The sequence below is a fragment of the Pristiophorus japonicus genome, chromosome 5, assembly GCF_044704955.1.
Source record: "Pristiophorus japonicus isolate sPriJap1 chromosome 5, sPriJap1.hap1, whole genome shotgun sequence".
NCBI classification, from domain to species: domain Eukaryota; kingdom Metazoa; phylum Chordata; class Chondrichthyes; family Pristiophoridae; genus Pristiophorus; species Pristiophorus japonicus.
The window spans coordinates 234,360,491-234,382,865 of NC_091981.1; the positions used below are offsets into that span (position 1 = coordinate 234,360,491).

The following is a 22,375-nucleotide window of genomic DNA, read 5'->3' on the forward strand; positions in this document are numbered from 1 at the left end:
GCCGATAAAACCAGCTACCACTTTCACCCCTTAGGGTGTGCATCTTAAAACCATTTTCTGTTATTCTCAAAATGAATAGGGATCATCTGGGCTTAATGACCTGGGATGAGACAATTGACTCTTGCTGTCTTCACTTGAAGAAAACTGTGACCTTGTGATATTGCACATAATGGCTTGTCTAGTTTCTATACACATTTTCAGCCTGCAGCTGGGGGTATTTTGCTTAACCTGTGCAAATTCACTTAATTTTAAATGTAACGCATTCCTAAATCCTTTCTATGGAAAAAAAAATCAAATATCCTGAAATGTGACTGTTTAATATTCAGAAGATCAACTCCTCCATTTTGTGTTTGTGGCTTCGTGTCAAAACTACTGGTTTATGATGACTAAGTTAAATTTTATTTTTATTAGATGGGTTTCCAGGAATTTTGCTGGTCTTAATTGGATAGTGCATTGGACACATTGATCTCACTTGCTCCCCTCACACTGTTGCCTTGATACCATGTTCTATCCTACATAAACTTGAAGTCATCCAAAACGCTGCTGCACGTATCCGAACTCGCACCAATCACCCATCATTCCTGTGCTTCCTGACCTACATTGGCTCCCAGTTAAACAACGCCTTGATTTTAAAATTCTCCTTGTTTTCAAATCCCTCCATGGCCTCCCCCCTACCTACCTCTTTAATCTCCTGCAGCCCCATAACCCTCCGAGATAACTGCGCTCCTCTAATTCTGGCCTCTTGAGCATCCCCTATTTTGATCGCTATTGGCGGCCGTGCCTTCAGCTGCTTGCGCTCTTAAGATCTGGAGTTCCCTCCTAAACCTCCCCACCTCTCTACAAAAGCAAAATACTGCAGATGCTGGAATCTGAAATAAAAACAGAAAATGCTGGAAATCTCAGTGGGTCAGTCAGCATCTGTGGAGAGAGAAACAGAGTTAACGTTTCAGGTCGATGACCCGTCATCAAAACTGGCAATAGTTTGAAATGTAACAGATTCTTGAAGTGCTGGGGCCCTGAAAGGGAGGAGGTTGGGTGGGGCGGGGCTGGGGGAGAAGAACAAAAGGGAAGGTCTGTGATCAGGTGAAAGGCAGAAGAGATGAGAGGCAAAGGGGTGATGGGCTGAATTGAGATGGTAACAGTACAAGTTAGGAAACAAAAGATGAGTCTAGATAGGGTGTGAATGGCAAAATAATTACCAGCTGCCATGGGAAACAAAGAAACAAAATAAAAAGGGGAAGACACTCATTAAAGCCTACCTCCTTGATCTGCCAGTTCTTTATTTCTTTGCCTATATACCTCTAATAGTTAAAACCCTTGGTAATTCCCAGAGTTGTTGGACCTCAATTTAAAAACTGTTGATTTTCTATCTGCATTTATTTCTGACTCCTCCATCTTCCCACTTTTTCACTGACCAATTCTAAATGAGTTCTTCACTTGTCTAAAATTGATTCTACAGCCTGATGTATTTTTATTAGACCCTTCAGGTGAGTAAATACTATTTTGACCCGGTTGAGTTAATGTGCAACAGGGCCAAACTTTCTCACAAAAAAGTTGGCTGACATTTAGCAGCTTGAATTGATTGATCAGTGGATGGAATAAATATTTGGTTCAGATAGCTGAGCACCATAAGCTTTTTTAGTCTTATCAGGAGTACTTAAAATGCACCTGCTATTCTTTAACTCGTCTGTTGAATTGGTCAGCAAAAGGATTTTTATTTTGCAGATTGCTGGTTGCAATGCTTATAAGGTTTACTCAAGGAATACTGCTCTTTTGAAGTACGCGTACTTTTTTATCATATTGTTAAAATACTATGAATGTGCAAATGAAAATTGTTTGTGAAACTGAATCTGGATGTTTACAACCTGATTTTCTAGGGGAAAGCATGAGGATTTCCAACAGATAAAGTATTTTTTTTAAAGAATAAGTGAATTACTGCCTTTGTTCTATTTTAAATGGCATTCTATTTTAAATGGCATTTGTGTTAAATCTATTAATGTATAGAAAGATTAAGTAAACCAAAATCCCATACTTGGTTTTACACTCATCTTACTGAATGTAGCTTTATCAAGTTAACTAATATTTCTGTTGCAGGCAGCCTGTTGGGAACCCCGAGCAGTGTAAAATCATCTGGCAGTTCGGTCCAATCACCGCAAGAGTTTCAAAGTTTCACTGAACCAGATACAAGAAATGATGGTTACAGTCATTCACAGCAGTCCTCAACCAGAGAGATAACGAAGGGAGAAACTATTGACCAAGAAAGGACTTCGATTAGTGCTAGTCCTGTGCTGGGCCTCCCACCTACACCGTCTGGACCTCCCCAAACAATAAACATTGAAAACTCAAAGCACTCCGAGAGCAGTTGCGGAGATTATGGCATCTCTCATGTTACTACTGTGAGTTCAAGTGGAGTACCAGGATATAAAAGAACTCAATCTTCAGTCATGGAGGAAGAGACAGTAAAAGAAAAAAAACGAAAGGGAAATAAAAAGTATAAGCATGGACCTGGCAGACCAAAAGGAAGTAAAAATAAGGATAGCATTTCCCAGCTGTCCATATCTTCTGCATCACCATCGTCATCTGTTACATCTGCTGCAGGAAGTGTGGCAAGTGCAAGTCTGCAGAAATCTCCATCTCTACTCAGGAATGGAAGTTTACAAAGTCTTAGTGTCAGCTCATCTCCAGCTGGTTCAGGTGGGTGTTTGGATAAGTTTGTGCACCAAGAATATTTGTTACAATATGCGTGTTTACGTAACTTAAACTTCTCTTTTTCTCTCCCCCGCTCCTTTTGCTCTCCTCTCTCTTCCCCTCTCCTCTTTCTCTTCCCCTCCCCCTCCTCTTTCTCTTCCCCTCCCCCTCCTCTTTCTCTTCCCCTCCCCCCCCCTCCCAATCCTTTCTCTTTTCCCCCCCATCTCTTTCTCTTCCCCCTCTTCTCTCTCTTTCTCTTCCCCCTCCCCCCCTCTCTCTCTCTCTCTCTCTCTCTCTCTCTTTCTCTTTCCCCTCCCCTCTCTCTCTCTCTCTCTCTCTCTCTCTCTCTCTCTCTCTCTTCCCCCTCCTCTCTCTCTCTTTCTCTCCCCCCTCCTCTCTCTCTTCCCCCTCCTCCCTCTCTCCCTCTCTCTCTCTTCCCCCTTCTCGCTCTCACTCTCCTCTCTCTCTCTCGCTCTCTCTCTCTCTCCCTCTCTCTCTTCCCCCTCCTCTCTGTCTCTCTCTCTCTCTCTCACCCCCACTCTCTGGGTCAGTGAATATGTTTAAGGTGAAGAAAGACAGATTTTTGAAAGATAAGGGAGTCGAGGGTTATGAGGAGAGTGCGGGGATGTAGAGTTGAGGCCAAGATCAGATCAGCCATGATTTTATTGAATGGCGGAGCAGGCTCGAGGGGCCAGATGACCTACTCCTGCTCCTATTTCTTATGTTCTCCTTCTCTCCCCCTCTCTTTCTCTCCCATCTCTTTTTCTCTTTCCCCCTCTTTCTCTCTCTCTCTCTCGCGCTCTCTCTCTCTCTCTCTCTCTCTCTCTCCTCTCTTGCAATCACTTGCTCACGTTCTTGAGAGTTTCTCAGAATGGTTGGAAGTGGATTGCGGTGTCCCAAAGAATTCTGTTCCGGTACTGCTTATTTTCACTGTTCATTTATTTTGATAGAGTGCTACAGGGTGTGGTATCTAAATTTGCAGACAATACTAAAACAGCAGGCATAATAAATAATTCTGAAGATTTAAGGGAGTTACGGGGGGATATTGATAAATTGATGGCATGAGAAGAAAGTAGTAGATGGAATGTAGTGTCAGTAAATGTGAAGTGGTAAGTTTTGTTTTTAAAAAAAGTAATACAGGTGCAACGTCCTGAATCTGAACTTCCGAAAACCGGCCATTTCGGCGAGCGGTGAGAAGTGGAGGATCGGTGGGCGGTGAGGTCCGAAAACCCGAAATCCGGCATGCATTCGGTCCCGAGGATTCCGGATTTCAGACGTTGTACCTGTACTTATACTTTGAATGGGAAAAACTGGGTAATGTGTAAGAGCAAAAGGATTTGGGGTTCAGGTTCACAAGATATTAAAAGCAGCATCTCAAATGGTTAAGGCAATAAAGTCAATGCCCAATTACACCCCCAGCTCATCCCACCCCTTCTCAAACATGTGGACTGCTATTTACTACGTTATTGGCCTTCATAGCTAGAGGATTTGAGTATAGGGGTAGGGAGGTCTTACTGCAATTGTACAGGGCCTTAGTGTGAGGCCTCATCTGGAATATTGCTTTCAGTTTTGGTCTCCTAATCTGAGGAAGGACGTTCTTGCTATTGAGGGAGTGCAGCGAAGGTTCACCAGACTGATTCCCGGGATGGCTGGACTGACATATGAGGAGAGACTGGATCGACTGGGCCTGTATTCACTGGAGTTTAGAAGGGTGAGAGGGGATCGCATAGAAACATATAAAATTCTGACGGGACTTGACAGGTTAGATGCAGGAAGAATTTTCCCGATGTTGGGGAAGTCCAGAACCAGGGGACATAGTCTAAGGATAAGGGGTAGGCCATTTAGGACTGAGATGAAGAGAAACTTCTTCACTCAGAGAATTATTAACCTGTGGAATTCCCTACCGCAGAGAGTTGTTGATGCCAGTTCATTGGATATATTCAAGATATGGCCCTTACGGCTAAAGGGATCAAGGGGAATGGAGAGAGTTCAGGAAAGGGGTACTGAAAGAATGATCAGCCATGATCTTATTGAATGGTGGTGCAGGCTCGAAGGTCCAAATGGCCTACTCCTGCACCTATTTTCTATGTTTCTATAATTCTCTTTATGGCACAGAATGTAAAAGTAGAGATATAATGATGTATCTATATAAACCCTCAGTAAGCTGTAGAATTCACTGCCAACATTTAAGAATAAGTTTGATTGGTGATTGAATGAAAAGGGAATAAAGGGATATGGGAACAAAGTGGGCACATGGGACTATTGTTTCGGCTAAAGAGTCTGTTTCCATGTTGTAATTTCTGTGCCCATAACAATTTTATCAGTGATTTAACACGCCTGTGTGGCTCGCACCACCATTTGTTCCCCTTGTGAATCATTTTGGCTACTATTTACTACATTATCATACAGATAATTCTCAGGTTTACTTCCATGAATCTACTCAATTATTTTACTAGATCTGGATTGATGGGCCTCTAGGCATTTGCATCGGTTTCCCACCTGTTACGTAGTTTTATCTTGAGATTCCTAAATTCTGTCAATGACAGATGATAAACAAACTGCCCTGCAATTACCCAAGTTAGCTCTGTCTCCCTTCCTGAAAATATGTATTATATCATCCAATTTCCAGACCTCCTGCACACACCTACTCTATAAAAGGAACCCTGGAATATCATTTCTAGAGTTTCTGCTATTTCTTCCCTCGTTTACCTTGGGATCCTTGGATGTATCCCATAAGGTCTTGGCACTATGTCCTCCTTCGGCTTAACTAACATCTCAAATACTTTCATTTTATTTATTATATCTCTCATAACTTTTAACATTCAGGATTTTTTTCCTCCCCAATATCCTTTTCTTTTGTAAACACTGGTGAAACCTGGTGAAGCTAGAACATAGGGCTACGTGTATGCTAAACAGCAAAAGGAGCATGCTATATAGACAAGAGGTAAGTTATCCCAAAACCAACTGATTAGGCCAAAGCTCTGCAGTCGTGCCACATCTAGTCATGAATGGTGGTGGACAATTAAGCAGTTAACATGAGGGGAAGGTTCCATGAACATTGAAGTTCCCTGCCCAGAGTACATCCTGTGCCCCTGCTACCCTCAGTGCTTCCTCCAAGTGGTGTTCAACATGGAGGAGTGCAGATTCGTCAGCTGAGGGAGGGATGTAGGTGGCAATCAGCAGGAGATTTCCTATCCCAGGTTTGGTTTGAACCCACAAGACTTCATGAGACCGGTGTCGATGTTGAGGTCACCAAAGGACATTTCCCCCCCCCCCCCCCACGCCGGCAGACTGTATAACCACTGCGGCTCCACCTCTGGTGGGTCTGTTGTTGGTGGCATACACAGGATGAAGATGATGGAGGAGTCTGGGACATTGATAGGTATGATTCTGTTTAGTATGTTTAGCTGTTGCTTGAATAGTCTGTGGGGCAGCTTTCCCAACTTTAGTCGCACAATCCCCTGAGGAGAACTTTGCAGGATTGACTGACATACAGATTCGATGCCTAGGTTGCTTTTTTTTAAATTTCAAAATATACTTTATTTGTATAAAAATTTGTACAATACATTCAAAAGCAGTTCAGTACATTTAGCTGCGGTCAGCAATCCCATACACTACATTTGGGTGCTGACAGCAGTTCCGTTCGATACATTTCCTTGTTTTTCATTTCAAGTACAATTCGGGATACATTGTAGTACATTCGACAAATTACATTACATGTGTCACTATACAGTACACGGAATGGGTGACTGTACATTTACATTTTTTTTCCTTCTCAACGTGCATTACGAAACAGACCTTGCATTGTACATGGCACTACATAGGTGTTTACAGATCGTGGTGCTCCATGTACACAAAAAGGGAGTTACAAGTATGGCATGAGGGGAGTTTTGTACTGATTCCTGCCCCCGGGTTTACCGTGGCAGAAGGGCTTTAAACTGTGGCCCTTCCCCACCGTGCCTTTGCGGCTGCTGCACCAATTTTAAGTGCATCCCTCAGCACGTAATCCTGGATCTTGGATTGCGCCAGTCTGCAACACCTCCTTGCTCTGGAAGACCAGCAAGTTTCGGCAAGACCAAAGAGCGTCTTTGATCGAGTTGATGGCCCTCCAGCAGCAGATGATGTCTGTCTCAGTGTGTGTCCCTGGGAACAGCCCATAGGTTGCAGCCGTGTAGTCAGCCATGTTTTGTTCTTATTCTTTGTAGCAGCTTGAAGATATCAGTGTATCAGTTGAGTTTTTACAATAATCCGACAACTTTATGATCACTTTTACTGATGCCAACTTTTTTTAATGGACACCCACATTGATAACATTCCAGTGCAATAACTGCAACTATACTCATCTCTCAAAGCATTTAACACATTACTGCTCTGACACATATTGGTCGGAATGTGTTTTTGTTCGGATGTCATTAAATTTTTATAACATTGAAAACAAATGTATTTTGATAATTGGAACCTCCTCCTAATAATTGACTAAATTCAATTGGTGTCTTTGCCCATCCCCACAGATACTGTATTGAACTAATGTTGGAAATTATTTTTAAGCCTAAAACAATGGACTTGCAGACCAATATTATCCATTTTTACAATTGGTTGAGAATAACAAATTCTGTCAATTTGAAGTATTACTTGTGCATAGCAAATTGCACTGAATTTAGGGCTGATTTGTTGCTTTGTTAATATACCCTTCCGATGGTGTTGGCAAAGTAATTAACCAGCGCAAGTTTTCCTATCCTCTCTAACCCCTTTTGCCTAGGCTGGGAGTTACTGTTTAATTTGTAACCTATGCATTAAGTGGATGGAATATTTATAGTGCCTTGATTCTGTATGCTTCAGGAAGCTTAAACTAATTAGATGTAAGAATTCATGAATCATCAAGTTTAATCCATTTTCTGGGTCAACAGCAGGCTAGTCTTGTATTAATACCGTGCAGGAACTTAAGAAAGCATTGTTTCCTTCCTCAATTTAATGAGACCTGAGGCATAAATGGAACAAAGTACAAGGAAGCTGGCCTTTTAATCCTTTTTGATAACAATTACCATGGATCTTTAGTAATTTGAGGGTGGATTTTCTATGTCTTCAGAGTAAGCAAATCAACAGTGTTCACTGAGTCAGGTTTACTTTGGAATTTGGCTACGTAAAACTGAGTATATAATAATTTAAAGGATATCCAACATTTTATAGCCTGTATTTTTGTGATTTTTTTTGTTTGTTAAGTAAAAGCAGAAATAAAGTGTATAACACTATATGTGATGTATTGGATGGTAAATGACTGCAATGTCAGAAAACTGGTGCAAAAACTCTTAGTTTGGGTTGCCAGCAAAAAAAAAGTAAATTTTTCAAGATCAAGTAATTTCTTAAAGCAAATTGATGAGCAACTTTGACTTGAAGCAGTTAATATTTTTTGTTATCCTTGCCATCCTTTTATTTTCAGACTAAACCTGACTGAAAAGGAATGATTAATCTGCGCCAAATTCACATGGACTGAGGCCTGTATTGGGCTGTGACCATGACTCCCTACCTCACCTCAACCTCTCTGCCATCTTTGACACCATTGACCACTCCATGCTTTTCTAATGTCTCTCTTATGTGTCCACCCTGCGACACTACTGACTAAACATAGGACTCGATTGCTTGCAACATCACCTGCTTTTCTTGCAATGTTTCTTCTTCACTGTCTGTATGCTGCTCCTTTGTGACATCCGTCGTCGTAGGCAGTCCCTCGGATTCGAGGCTTACTTTCACTCTTAAAATGAGTCCTTAGATGGCTGAACAGACGATACGAGAGGCACAGTCCCTGTCACAGGTGGGGCAGATAGTTGTTGAGGGTAAGGGAGGGTGGGATAGATTTGCCGTACGCTCTTTCTGCTGCCTGCGCTTGATTTCTGCATGCTCTCGCCGATGAGACTCAAGGCACTCGGCGTCCTCCTAGATGCACTTGGGGCGGTCTTTGGCCAGGGACTCCCAGGTGTCAGTGGGAATGTTGCACTTTATCAGGGAGGCTTTGAGGGTGTCCTTGTAACGTTTCCTCTGCCCACCATTGGCTTGTTTGCCGTGAAGTAGTTCAGAGTATAGTGCTTGCTTTGGGAGTCTCGTGTCTGGCATGCGAACAATGTGGCCTGCTCAGTGGAGCTGATCAAGTGTGGTCAGTGCTTCAATGCTGGGGATGTTGGCCTGATCGAGGACGCTAATGTTGGTGCGTCTGTCCTCCCAGGGGATTTGTAGGACCTTGTGGATACATCATTGGTGGTATTTCTCCAGCGACTTGAGGTGTCTACTGTACATGGTCCATGTCTCTGAGCCGTACAGGAGGGCAGGGATTACTACAGCCCTGTGGACCATGAGCTTAGTGGCAGATTTGAATGCCTGATCTTCGAATACTCTTTTCCTCAGGCAGCCGAAGGCTGCACTGGTGCACTGGAGGCGGTGTTGAATCTCGTCACCAATGTCTGCTCTTGTTTATAAGAGGCTCCCTGGGTATGGGAAATGATCCATGTTGTCCAGAGCCGCGCCGTGGATCTTGATGACTGGGGGGGGCAGTGCTGTGCGGTGAGGACAGGCTGGTGGAGGACCTTTGTCTTACGGATGTTTAGCGTAAGGCCCATGCTTTCGTATGCCTCAGTAAATACGTAAACTATGTCCTGGAGTGCAGCCTCTGTATGTGTGCAGACGCAGGCGTCGTCCACGTACTGTAGCTTGACGACTGAGGTTGCGGTGGTCTTGGACCTGCCCTGGAGACGGCGAAGGTTGAACAGGTTCCCACTGGTTCTGTAGTTTAGTTCCACTCCAGCGGAGAGCTTGTTGACTGTGAGGTGGAGTATGGTAGCGAGGAAGATTAAGAAGAGGATTGGGGCGATGACATCCAGATCTATGACGTCAGCTTTCATAGATGCCAAAGATATAGCTCTCTTTTACCACCTCAACTAAAGATTTTTACCAAACATTCAAGTTTCCTATATGAGCCAAAACCTTCTCCAACTGAATGCTGGCAAAATATAGCTAACCTTCTTGATTCATGTCTGAAACTTCATGCCTCTGACCTTGGTGCTATCAACTTGCTTACTACCATCTCAAACAAAGCCAGAAGGAGTCAAGCCAACAATTTCACATCCACTCTGTTTCGAAAAGTGTTTTCCCTATCCCGAGCCGCGCTGTACACCATATCCTTTTGGCTATTTTAGTATTGTGCAATGACAATTAACTAATAACCTTGTAGTAAAGGGCCTTTCGGGAATTTTACATTAAGTTTGAAAGTGATTTAGTTAAATCCGAAACTTGGGTCTTAAATCTAAACAAAGCAAACTACGTAGGTATGAGGGGAGAGTTGGCTAAGGTAGATTGGGAAACTACATTAAAAGGCATGACGGTAGACAAGTATTGACCAGCATTTAAAGAATTAATACATAATTTACAACAAACAGACATTCCTTTTAAAGCACAAGAAAAGTGATCCAACCGTGGCTAACAAGAGAAGTTAAAGATAGTATTAGATCAAAGGAAAAGGATTATAATGTTGCCAAAAAGAGCAGTAAGCCTGCGGCTTGGAAGGATTTTTGAATTCAGCAAAGGATGAGCAAGAAATTGATAAAGGGAAAATAGAATGAGAGTAAACTAATGAGAGACATAAAAACAGACTCTAAAAGCTTCTATAGGAATGTAAAAAGGAAAAGATTAGCAAAATTAAATGTGGGTCCCCGAGCAGAGAAAGGAGAAATTATAATGGGGAATAAGGAAATGGCAGAGAAATTAAACAAATACTTTGTGTCTGTCTTTACGGAAGAAGACACGAAAAACCTCCCGGAAATAGTGGAGTATCAGGGGTCTAGTGTGAATGAGGAACTAAAAGAAATTAGTATTAGTAAGAAAATAGTACTGGAGAAAAAATAGAACTGAAAGCCGATTAAATCCCCTGGACCTGATGGCCTACATCCTAGGGTTTTGAAAGAGGTGGCTATAGAGATAGTGGATACATCGGTTGTCATCTTCCAAAATTCCATAAATTCTGGAACAGTTCCCGCAGAAAGAGGGAGAGAGAAAACGGGGAACTACAGACCAGTTAACTTGACATCAGCAGTAGGGAAAATGCTAGAATCTATTATTCAGGAAGTGATAACAGGACATTTAGAAAAGAATAATAGGATTGGGCAGAGTCAACACGGATTTCTGAAAAGGAAATCATGATTGAGGTTGTAACTAGTAGAATAGATAAAGTGGATGTGATGTTTTTGGATTTTCAGAAGGCATTCGATAAGATGCCACACAAGAGGTTATTGAACAAAATTAGGGCTCATGACATTGGGGGTAATATAGAATGGATTGAGGATTGGTTAACGGACAGAAAACAAAATAGGAATAAACAGGTCAGTTTCAGGTTGGTAGGCTATAACTAGTCAGGTGTCGCAAGGATCGGTGCTTGGGCCTCAGCTATTCACAATCTATCAATGATTTGTTGAGGGAACCAAATGTAATATATTCAAGTTTGCTGATGATACAAAGCTAGGTGGGAATGTAAGTTGTGAGGTGGATGCAAAGAGGCTTCAAGGGGATATAGACGGGCTAAAAGAGTGGGAAAGAACATGGCAAATGGAATATAATGTGGAGAAATGTGAAGCTATCCACTTTGGTAGGAAAAATAAAGCAGAGTATTTTTTAAATGGTGAGAGATTAGGAAGTGTTGGTGTTTAGAGGGACCTGGATGTCCTTGTACACGAATCACTGAAAGTTAACATGCAGGTACAGCAAGCAATTAGAAAGCAAATGGTATGTTGGCCTTTATTACAAGAGTAAAGACGTCTCACTGCAATTATATAGGGCCCTGATGAGATTGCACCTGGAGTATTGTGTACAGTTTTGGTCTCTTTACCTAAGGAAGGATATACTTGCCATTGAGGGAGTGCAACAAAGGTTCCTGGGATTGGGGGGGGGGGTGGGGGTGGGGGGCTGTCCTTTGAGGAGAGATTGAGTAGACTAGGCCTATAAATGCAGCGGCTCTGGCAGGGGGAGGGGACTTTCGGCCCGGGATTGCAGCGGCATTGGGGTGGGGGCGGGATTTTCTCCCGGGATTACATCAGCAGGGGAGGTGGGGGGGGGGCCTTTCGGGCTGGGATTGCAATGACGCGCGGGGATGGGGAGCCTTTCGGCCCGGGTTGCAGCGGCACCAGCACTGTAGAGGTGAACAAAAATCTATAAATTCTATGAACTGCTGTTACAAAAACTCTTGAAGGACTGGAGACGTTGTTCACAGAACCCTGGTTCTGAATTCATATTTTTACAGTGTTGCAGTTAAAAGGAGAATTGACAACATTTGTGCAACATTTCTCTACATATCATAGAAACAAAGAAAATAGGTGCAAGAGCAGGTCATTCGGCCCTTCGAGCCTGCACCACCATTCAATGTGATCATGGCTGATCATGCAAATTCAGTACCCCACTCCTGCCTTCTCCCCATACCCCTTGATCCCTTTAGCCGTAAGGGCCACATCATTGAATATAGTCTGCATCCTAGAGTACTTCAGGAAGTGGCCCTAGAAATAGTGGATGCATTGGTGATCATTTTCCTGCAGTCTATCGATTCTGGATCAGTTCCTAGGGACTGGAGGATAGCTAATGTAACATCACTTTTTAAAAAAGGAGGGAGAGAGAAAACAGGGAATTATAGACCAGTTAGCCTGACTTCAGTAATGGGAAAAATGTTGGAATCAATTATTAAAGATGAAATAGCAGCGCATTTGGAAAGCAGTGAACAGGATCAGTCCAAGTCAGCATGGATTTATGAAAGGGAAATCATACTTGACAAATCTTCTAGAATTTTTTGAAGATGTAACTAGTAGAGTGGACAGGGGAGAACCAGTGCATGTGGTGTATTTGGACTTTCAAGAGGCTTTTGACAAGGTCCCACACAAGAGATTGGTGTACAAAATTAAAGCATATGGTATTGGAGGTAATGTATTGACATGGATAGAGAAAACTGGTTGGCAGACAGGAAGCAGAGAGTCGGGATAAACGGGTAATTTTCAGAATGGCAGGCAGTGACTAGTGGAGTGCCGCAGGGCTCAGTGCTGGGACCCCAGCTATTTACAATATACATCGATGATTTAGATGAAGGAATTGAGTGTAATATCTCTAAGTTTGTGGATGACACTAAACTGGGTGGCGGTGTGAACTGTGAGGAGGACGCTAAGAGGCTGCAGGGTGACTGGGACAGATTAGGTGAGTGGGCAAATGCATGGCAGATGCAGTATAATGTGGATAAATGTGAGGTTATCCTTTTTGGGGGAAAAACACGAAGGCAGATTATTATCTGGATGGCGGCAGATTAGGAAAAGGGGAGGTGCAATGAGACCTGGGTGTCATGGTTCATCAATCACTGAATGTGGGCATGCAGGTACAGCAGGCGGTGAAGGCGGCAAATGGTATGTTGGCCTTCATAGCTAGGGGATTTGAGTATAGGAGCAGGGAGGTCTTAATTGCAGTTGTACAGGGCCTTCGTGAGGCCTCACCTGGAATATTGTGTACAGTTTTGGTCTCCTAATCTGAGGAATGACATTCTTGCTATTGAGGGAGTGTAGCGAAGGTTCACCAGACTGATTCCTGGGATGGCTGGACTGTCATATGAGGAGAGATTGGATCAACTGGGCCTTCATACACTGGAGTTTAGAAGGATGAGAGGGTATCTCATAGAAACGTATAAGATTCTGACGGGACTAGACAGGTTAGATGCGGGAAGAATGTTCCCGATGTTGGGGAAGTCCAGAACCAGGGGACATGGTCTTAGGATAAGAAGTAAGCCATTTAGGATTGAGATGAGGAGAAACTTCTTCAATCAGAGAGTTGTTAACCTATGGAATTCCCTGCCGCAGAGAGTTGTTGATGCCAGTTCATTGGATATATTCAAGAGGGTGTTAGATATGGCCCTTACGGCTAAGGGGATCAAGGGGTATAGAGAGAAAGCAGGAAAGAGGTACTGAGGGAATGATCAGCCATGATCTTATTGAATGGCAGTGCAGGCTCGAAGGGCCGAATGGCCTACTCCTGCACCTATTTTTTATGTTTCTATGTTACCTGCATACTATCCTTTTGTGTGTCATGCACAAGTACCCCCAGGTCTCGCTGTACTGTGGCACTTTGCAATCTTTCTCCATTTAAATAATAACTTGCTCTTTGATTTTTTACTGCCAAAGTGCATGATCTCACACTTTGCAACATTATACTCCATCTGCCAAATTTTTGCCCACTCATTTAGCCTGTCTAGGTCCTTTTGCAGATTTTTTTGTGTCCTCCTCACACATTGCTTTTCCTCCCATCTTTGTATCATCAGCAAACTTGGCCATGTTACACTCAGTCCCTTCTTCCAAGTCGTTAATATAGATTGTAAATGATTGGGGTCCCAGCACTGATCTCTGCGGCACCCCACTCATTACTGATTGCCAACCAGAGAATGAACCATTTATCCCGACTCTCTGTTTTCTGTTAGTTAGCCAATCCTCTATCCATGCTAATATATTACCCCCAACCCTGTGAACTTTTATCTTGTGCAGTAACCTTTTATGTGGCACCTTGTCAAATGCCTTCTGGAAGCCCAAATACACCACATCCACTGGTTCTCCTTTATCCACCCTGTTCGTTATATCCTCAAAGAATTCCAGCAAATTTGTCAAACATCCATACTGACTCTGTTTGACTGAATTTTGCTTTTCCAAATGTCCTGCTACTGCTTCTTTAATAATGGACTACAACATTTTTTTCAACCACCAATGTTAGGCTAACTGGTCTATAGTTTCCTGCTTTTTGTCTGCCTCCTTTTTTAAATAGGGTCCACCTGGAATCCCTTAACTTGGAGAAGTACACTGATTCCTGTTGTGGAAAGTCATCATAAGCTGGAACTATATGTAACCTCTCTTAGGCCCCTCCCACCCAAATATTAAGTTGTAGTGTTCCATTATATAACTTTACTGCTTTACACTTTGTCCACATTGTTCTGGGCTTATGCTCCATGAAGTATATAGAGGAATCTGCACTCGTGATTAAATGCCTCGAGAAAGCATTTGTGAAAAGGAAGCTTTCTCAGCCTATATTGAAGGTCAGCGGGAGCCCCATAGATTCTAAGCCAAGTTAAATGAAAAAACACCACTCCTGAAACTTTTCTGTCACCAATTTTGAGGAAATTTATAGTTTAATCCTCCAAAAGGCATACTTCCTGTTTGTGTTGTCTTGCACAGGGCTGCTCTGCATTCGGGAGATGTGTGCTGTGGATACATCTATCTAAACGGATTGCTATGTGCAAACACTGGGCTGAGTAAGAAGAGATTCACGCCAGGAGTCTTTCTTTCATGGATAACTTCTTACCACAGGCATCTTATTAGCTTTGAATCTTTCTTGGGGAGACTGGTATTTTTATCTGCCTGCCTTGTTTTCTGCATTGAAAAACACAAAGCCATCTGGTTAACCAAAGCCCTACCTGAACCTGATTGCCTTGATAGAGCTGTCTTGTATGGTCAAGAGTGCCATTATTCAGTTCTTCCAGGCCGAAATCTTCCCAGCCCTGCGAGTATGGTTTTGGAGGCGGGCCCACTGTCAAAATGTCCCTAATTGACAGTGGATTGGGATGCCGCATTGAACCCGCCTCCGTGTCAGTTTCTCAACTGTCAGATCTGTGTGGATCGCAGACCTGACACCAAGCAGCAAGCCAGTTAATTAAGGTATTTAATGCTATTTAAGAGGATTAAAAGCAGGCAGTTACAATTTTACCAACTTTTTGACGAGTTTGCCGTCCTTTGGGGAACACACCAGGTAAGTGGAGTCGAGTTCTCAGTAACTCTCTATTGCTTTGGCTGGTTGACAGCTGCAGAAGTGGTATAAAAGCTACCATTTCATAGCTGTTCACTTTTCAATGTCCGAGGCATAAAGCCGTTAAGATTTGGAAGAAAATTTTGAGCTGTATGCAGTTTGGAAGTGTCACCTATTCACTGTCATCTCCTTGGAGCAATCTCTTACCATTGACAGATCACATCATTTCAACCTTACCTGCTATCTATTCCAGCAGCATTGGTGCTCTTGAAATAAATCTCACCTTGGTCCTCAGAATATCACTGCGATCAGCCCCAACACCAACATTACCAGACACACCAGCATCACCAACAACACCACCAACCATCTCTGCAATCACCTGATGCTGCACAGGGCATCAGCTCCCGACCCCATTGCTGCCTGGGAGGCCAGGGATGGCCTCGGGATGGCTACATTTACTTCACTTGTGTACCCTGGCTGCCACATGATGTGCCAGGTTGGCACCACCCCATACAATCACCATAAAGCATCCTTGCAATGCCCAAGCCATTCCTTTCACACTCATCATCATTGTGCAGGGCACCCTTCTGTCTGACCATTCAGTACAACTCACGAAGCCACTTCCAATGGTGCATACAAATCTGTCCAAGAACACAGTCTTCAAAATAAAGATTTCAATGTTTGACAACACATTAACAGAAACTCTACATGTACATTGGCCAAAAGACCCAAGTGCCTACCCTTGTGTGTTAGTTAGTATGATTGGACAAGGATGAGGGTCAGTATGATGGGTGGCTATTGAGATGGGGAAGTGAGAATGTTGAGAGAAAGGGATGGTGGAGGTGCAAGGCAGGTGGGTGTGAGTAAGGATTTGCAGGGGGAAGGGTAGGGAATGCAGAGTGATGGAGATGTGATGAGTGGCACAGCAGGATGAGGTTGAGTGTGGCTTTGCAGTAATGTTTTGTTATCTAATTAGATCATTGAAAGGTTTGTGCCATTACAGCCAGGTCCTTCTGACGACATCTCTGCTTGTGCTCTCCTGTGCAATGTGCAGCCAGGCTGCATTGGTGTCCTGGATCTCTTCCGTCCATTGGAAGAGAAGAGAACCTCCCTGCGTGCTGTGACTCCCTCCATAAACATCTGGAGGGAGTCATGGGAGAGCCTGGGTGCAGCCAGCACCTTTGTGCAGTGCTTGGCTGTAGAATACTGACAGAAGAATTGTCAAAAAAAAGTTAGCCATGATCCCTTCAAGGAAACCGGCTGATGACGCAACATCAGATGATGTCATTAGACTCGCTTCCTGTTAATTGGCTGGGAACCTCACACAGCGGGCTTAACAAACCCCATCAAGGGAAGATTGCTGTGTGAGGGCGGGCTGGAGCCGGGAGTACGTTCCCCACACGCCACCAATGCCAGTTGCATCCAACTCGCCGCTGTTAGTGAAATCGTGGCCCCAGAATGGTTTGGATGGTGCCTGGGTTGGTGGGGGAACAATGCAAAGGCATGAATGTGTGGCTGGAGAAATGTTAATTTTTTTAAATGTTCAATAAGCTAGAGGTGATCAGTCTTAAACTGTGTAAAAATGGGAAATTTGACTGATTTAATTGGTAGTTTTTGTGGTATTTGCTGGTTTATAAATGGTAGCTTTAAAATTTAGCATAAGTCACTAAATAATAATTCTCAACTGACAGTTTGGGGAATTTTATTTTTGCTGAAGAGGTCTAATGTTTGTCTCCGAGCTAGAGGTTTTAATATTGATGTTTGAGGTACTTTGATGCTGATGTAGAAAATTATGACCAGAGTTGGTCTGTTTGTCAGCTACCCAGGATTGGACCATGAAGAATGAGGTTTGAAGGGGGAACATATCACACATCAGTGCTGCACCAGTTGTAATCTCCGCAACAAATAGAATTCCACCTTAAGAAGTGAAGTGAAGAGAAATATCTTGGAATTATGTAAATAACTGAGATAAAGAAGGAAGAGTGAAGATTAAAATAAATTACTTGATCTTAGCAATTCTGAAAATCTACTGTGAAAGGTTAAACCAAAAAAAACTACATTTTATACTTTAAAGAATAGGGAACAACCATATTTTATGGAAGTTAATGACATAAGCAAGCTTTGTGATGTGATTGTATTACAAATATTATATTGATGAGACCTGTATCTTTCAGTATCGGTAAAGTGTGCAATATCTTTACCTCGTCATATTCTTGATAAATTGCTTCAGTAAATGTGCTGCATTACAGCAATGGATAAAGTTTAGGTTGCAGCACAAGATTATAAAAATAGGCAGAAACTGTCGTTCAGGTCCTGGATGACTGATGATTGCCACAGGATTTATATTAATATATAGATGAAAGATTGTTGTCTTTAGATGAGTGTCTGAAACTTCCCATTCAATGAGCTAGTGTGGAATTTTAAACAGATTTGCACAACCCATTTTTCTTTTCAGGAGTTTACACAAGTAATGAAGTACCAATTTCACTGCAGAATGCAGTACCTGGGTCAAGCTGCAGTACTCCACTTTCCAGTTCTATTTTACCTCCACAAAGTACAGCCCATTCACAGCAGATGAGCACATCACCTTCAGCCACCGTTTCTATTGCAACTATGGTTTCTACAACCCAGGTAAGAGATTATTTAGTGGTTGTAAGAATTTAAAGAACTTAGGGCACTATTTTTGCCACGATTGTGCGCCATTTTTTGGCGTTCAAACGTTTTTTTTTGCGTGAAATACTCACTTTGCAACTTTCACCAGCGTTTGGACGCTGGCTCCGACCATGTGCGGCAGTTTAAAAAAATGTTGCCGCAGACACAAGTCAAAACGGGATCTGGTGCCATTTTTGTGGACTGAAGCGATTTTGGCCATCCACGATTTTTTTCAGTATGGCGCAGACTGCTCAAAAGCCCCGCAAAAAAAAAACGTACGTTAACTTAAGGAATCGGTGGCGTGCACAAGAGGACAGGAGCGAGGCAATAAGAATACACAATAAAATAACTTTTTTTCCACAGGGAACTCTTTGCAGCAAGGGAAGATTATTTCTGGGCTGAAAGGACTGCTCTCTTTCCCCTCCACACCCGCCCTCCCCGGGCCTGCTGCAATCCTGGACCGAATGTCCCCGCGTGGGTCTAGCTTGGAGGTGGTGGGGGACAGGAAAGAGGTCCTTGATGGGCCTGGGATTGCAGCGGGTCCAGCAAATTTCACTTTTTAAATGCTGAATTGTATGGTATAGAAATGACCAGGTTATCATCTTGGGGTACAGAATATAGCAGTGATCAACTGCTAATGATGTCTGTGTCTTGGTAAAGTTGTCTTACGATCGCTAATCCTTCAGCCTGAATGTCATTATGAATGAAAGACAGGAGCGAGCTTCAGCGTCTCTGGTTGCCTTGGCAACTTCAGCTTTTTGCACATGCCCAGAGAGTTTTTAGCGCAGACTTAAACTCCCCCACCCCAGACTAACTTCGGAGAGCGCTGCGCCAAATTCAAATCATTCTTTGGTGAAAGTCCCAATTTTTTTTTTTTCTGCTGCAAACTGGCACAATAAAAATCAACCATACATCCTCTTGAGCGCCAAAAATCGTGAAAGAGGAAAATAGAGCGCCGACTATGGTCAAGAGAATCAATTTGATTTTTTAAATTCCAATAGGATATTAATTTTTTTTCTCCTTTCTACCATTTGTTTTCTCCCCTCTTCTATTGTCTCCTTGTTGGGGTACAGTTCAGTGGACACCTATTGCTGTCTGATACCTTAGCTAAGTGTCAAGTTCTTCGTATTTTAGTCGAGACTAGTATGAATAGGCTATTTTAACTGCAGCGTCATCACAGTCTAGCCAGACACTGCTCTCACTCACTTACTTCCAGCAGGGAATAATCAGGAGCATGATCTCTGGATGATTTTCATTTTACCGACCTCTGCAGCTAATTTTGGTGCTCCTTCCGCCTCCCTAGGTCAGATCAGCATAGATTGGGAATCTAACATGGGAACCTTTGTTTGTGTAATTCAGTTACTCAACCACAATGGAAGTATAATATTCATATTGAGTGTTATTTTTCTTTAAAACTTTTTTTTAAAAGTCAGTCATTATAGATCAACAAATGACAAACCTAGACATAACATTGAACAATTAACAGTAAAGATATAAAAAATGTTTTTGAATACTGACTGCTGCTCACAGTATGTTGGAGAATATGCTGTTTTATCATCTTCTTAGGCGGTCCCTCTGAGTTGAGGATGACTTGCTGCCACACTAAAAATGAGTTCTCAGGTGGCTGAAGAGTTCAATGCGGGACCTACAGTCTCTGTCACAGATGGGGCAGACGGTGGTTGGGGTGCCTGGGTTGCTGTGCGTTCCTTCTGCCGTCGACGCTTGGCTTCAGCTTGCTCTCGGCGAAGAAACTCGAGGTGTTCAGCACCTTCTTGGATGCTTTTCCTTTACTTTAAGCTGTCTTGGGCCAGGGATTCCCAGATGTCGATGGAGATGTTGCATGTTTTCAAGGAAGCTTTTCCTCTGCCCACCTGGGGCTCGCTTGCCACGTCGGAGCTCTGAGTAGAGCACTTGTTTTGGGAGTCTCTTGTCAGGCATGCGGACGATGTGGCCCGTCCAGCAGAGCTGATCGAGCGTGGCCAATGCTTCGGCGCTGGGGATGTTGGCCTGAGCATGAACACTGACGTTGGTGTGCCTATCCTGCCAATGGATTTACAGGATCTTGCAGAGACAACATTGGTGGTACTTCTCCAGTGTTTTGAGGTGCCTACTGTACATAGTCCATGTCTCTGAGCCATATAGGAGGGCGGGTATCACTACTGCTCTGTAGACCATGAGCTTGGTGCCGGGTTTGAGGTCCTGGTCTTCAAATACTCTCTTCCTCAGGCAACTGAAGACAGTGCTGGACTTCTTCGTTGATGTCTGTACTTATTGACAGTAGGCTCCCGAGGTATGGAAAATGATCCACGTTGTCCAAGGCCTTGTCGTGGATTTTGATAACCGGAGGCAGTGCTGTGTGGCGTGGGCAGGTTGGTAGAGGACCTTTGTCTTACAGATGTCCACTCCAGTGAGGAGCTTGCTGAAGGTGACATGGAGCATTGCAGCAAGGAAGATCGAGAAGAACGTTGGTGCGATGACACAGCCTTGCTTGACCTCGGTCCGAACGTGGAATGGGTCTGAGGTGGATCCGTTGGTCAGGATCACGGCTTGCATGTCATCGTGGAGCAGGCGGAGGATGGTGACAAACTTTTGAAGGCAGCCAACTCTGGAGGACATTCCATAATCCCTCACGGTTGACAGTGTTGAAGACTTTTATGAGGTCGAAGAAGGCCATGTACAAGGGTTGGTGGTGTTCCATGCAATTCTCTTGTATCTGCCGCGTGGTGAAGATCATGTCCATTGTGCCCGAGTCGGCGGAATCCGCATTACGACTCTGCGAGGAGCTCCTCAACCACAGAGAGAAGACGATTGAGGAGGAGTCTTGTGATGACTTTCCCGGTGGTCGACAGCAGAGAGATTCCTCTCTAGTTACCGCAGTCGGACTCGTCACCTTTCTTGAAGATGGTCATGATAACAGCGTCTGAGATCTCCTGGCATGATCTCCTCCTTCCAGATAAGAGAGATGAGGTCATGAATCCATGCCAGTGGTGCTTCTCCGCTATGTTTTAGTGCTTCGGCGTGGATTCTATCTGCTCCTGATGCCTTGTTCTTCAGTTGTCAGATGGCCTTTCCAACCTCGTGCCGGGCTGGGGTTGTGTTGAGATGGTGGCAGGTGGCATGCTGTGGGACAGAGTCTCGGTTAAGGAGATCCTCGAAGTGCTCCTTCCACTGGCACAGACTGCCTCTCTTGTCGTTGATGAGCATCTCTCCGTTCTTGGCCAGCAGTGGGGTAGGGGCTTGGGTGCTTGGGTGTAGGGTAGGTCACCTTGACTGCGCTAAAGAATCCTTGCACGTTGTGGTTGTCGGCTAGCTGCTGCATTTCTTGCGCTTTCTCCACCCACCATCTCTTCTTTAGGTCGCGGGTTTTCTGTTGGACCTCGACCTTCAAGCGTCTGTAGAGCTGCTTCCTTGCTCTCGAGTTGTGTTGCTGTTTCCAGTCCAAGTGTGCCTTGCGCTTACGCTTGGGTCCTGGTCATTCTCGTTGAACCAATCTTGGTGTTTCCTGGCCGAGTGACCGAGCATCTCTTCACAGGTGCTAATTATGGAAGCCTTGAGGACAGGCCAGGCGCTGTGGATACTCTGGGTCACTGGGAGTCATCAGGTTGGTAGCGAGGCGCTGGCAGAATAGGCCTTTCTTAGCAGAATCTTTGAGTGCTCCAACGTTGATTTTCCTGCGATATTGTTTCTGTTGCCATGTTTATGGTGATGACAGAGCGAATTAGGCGGTGGCCCGTCCAGCAGTCGTCAGCTCCTGTCATGGCGAGGGTGATGCGCACGTTTTTGCGGTCCCTCGCTCGGACGATGACTTAGGCTCGCTGTTTTATAAGGATGAGAATTATACCATGAAATGCACAATACACTGTTCTGCTAAAGTGTAGCTGTATGTTTATTTAAGGGCACAAGATGTAATTGCTGCATTTTACTGAGCTAATTGAGGACCAATTGTTGTTGAGCAAATCCTCATATTGAGCAGAGCCAGCTCACCCACTTCTGTTTTTTAATGTGTGACTTCTGAAGTATTTTCAGTTGATGGATATGTTTCGTTGTACATTGGAATTGATTGGTTTTCTTTTTTAGAAATTTTTTAAAAGGAAATTTGCATGTCTTATGGTGTGATGGACCGATTGTAAAATTATTTATTTAAAGTGAATATTACATTAGGACTCATTGGCAAGGGGACTTTTAAGTTAAAACACTTCAGAAGGCAAAGCATAATGACTATAAATTGGCTGTGGTGATTATACAA

The 22,375-nt window shown here is 43.7% G+C and overlaps 1 protein-coding gene across 3 annotated transcripts in view; it reads left to right on the top strand.

Annotated features, from left to right (window-relative positions):
* Nucleotides 1-22,375, top strand: part of mllt10 (MLLT10 histone lysine methyltransferase DOT1L cofactor) — a 359,252-nt gene that overhangs the window by 225,483 nt on the left and 111,394 nt on the right. For all 3 annotated transcript variants that reach the window (XM_070881398.1, XM_070881397.1, XM_070881399.1), the window contains exons 9-10: nt 2,095-2,694; nt 17,933-18,108. In XM_070881398.1, the coding sequence (XP_070737499.1) occupies nt 2,095-2,694; nt 17,933-18,108 (776 nt within the window). The remainder of the gene's footprint in view (nt 1-2,094; nt 2,695-17,932; nt 18,109-22,375) is intronic.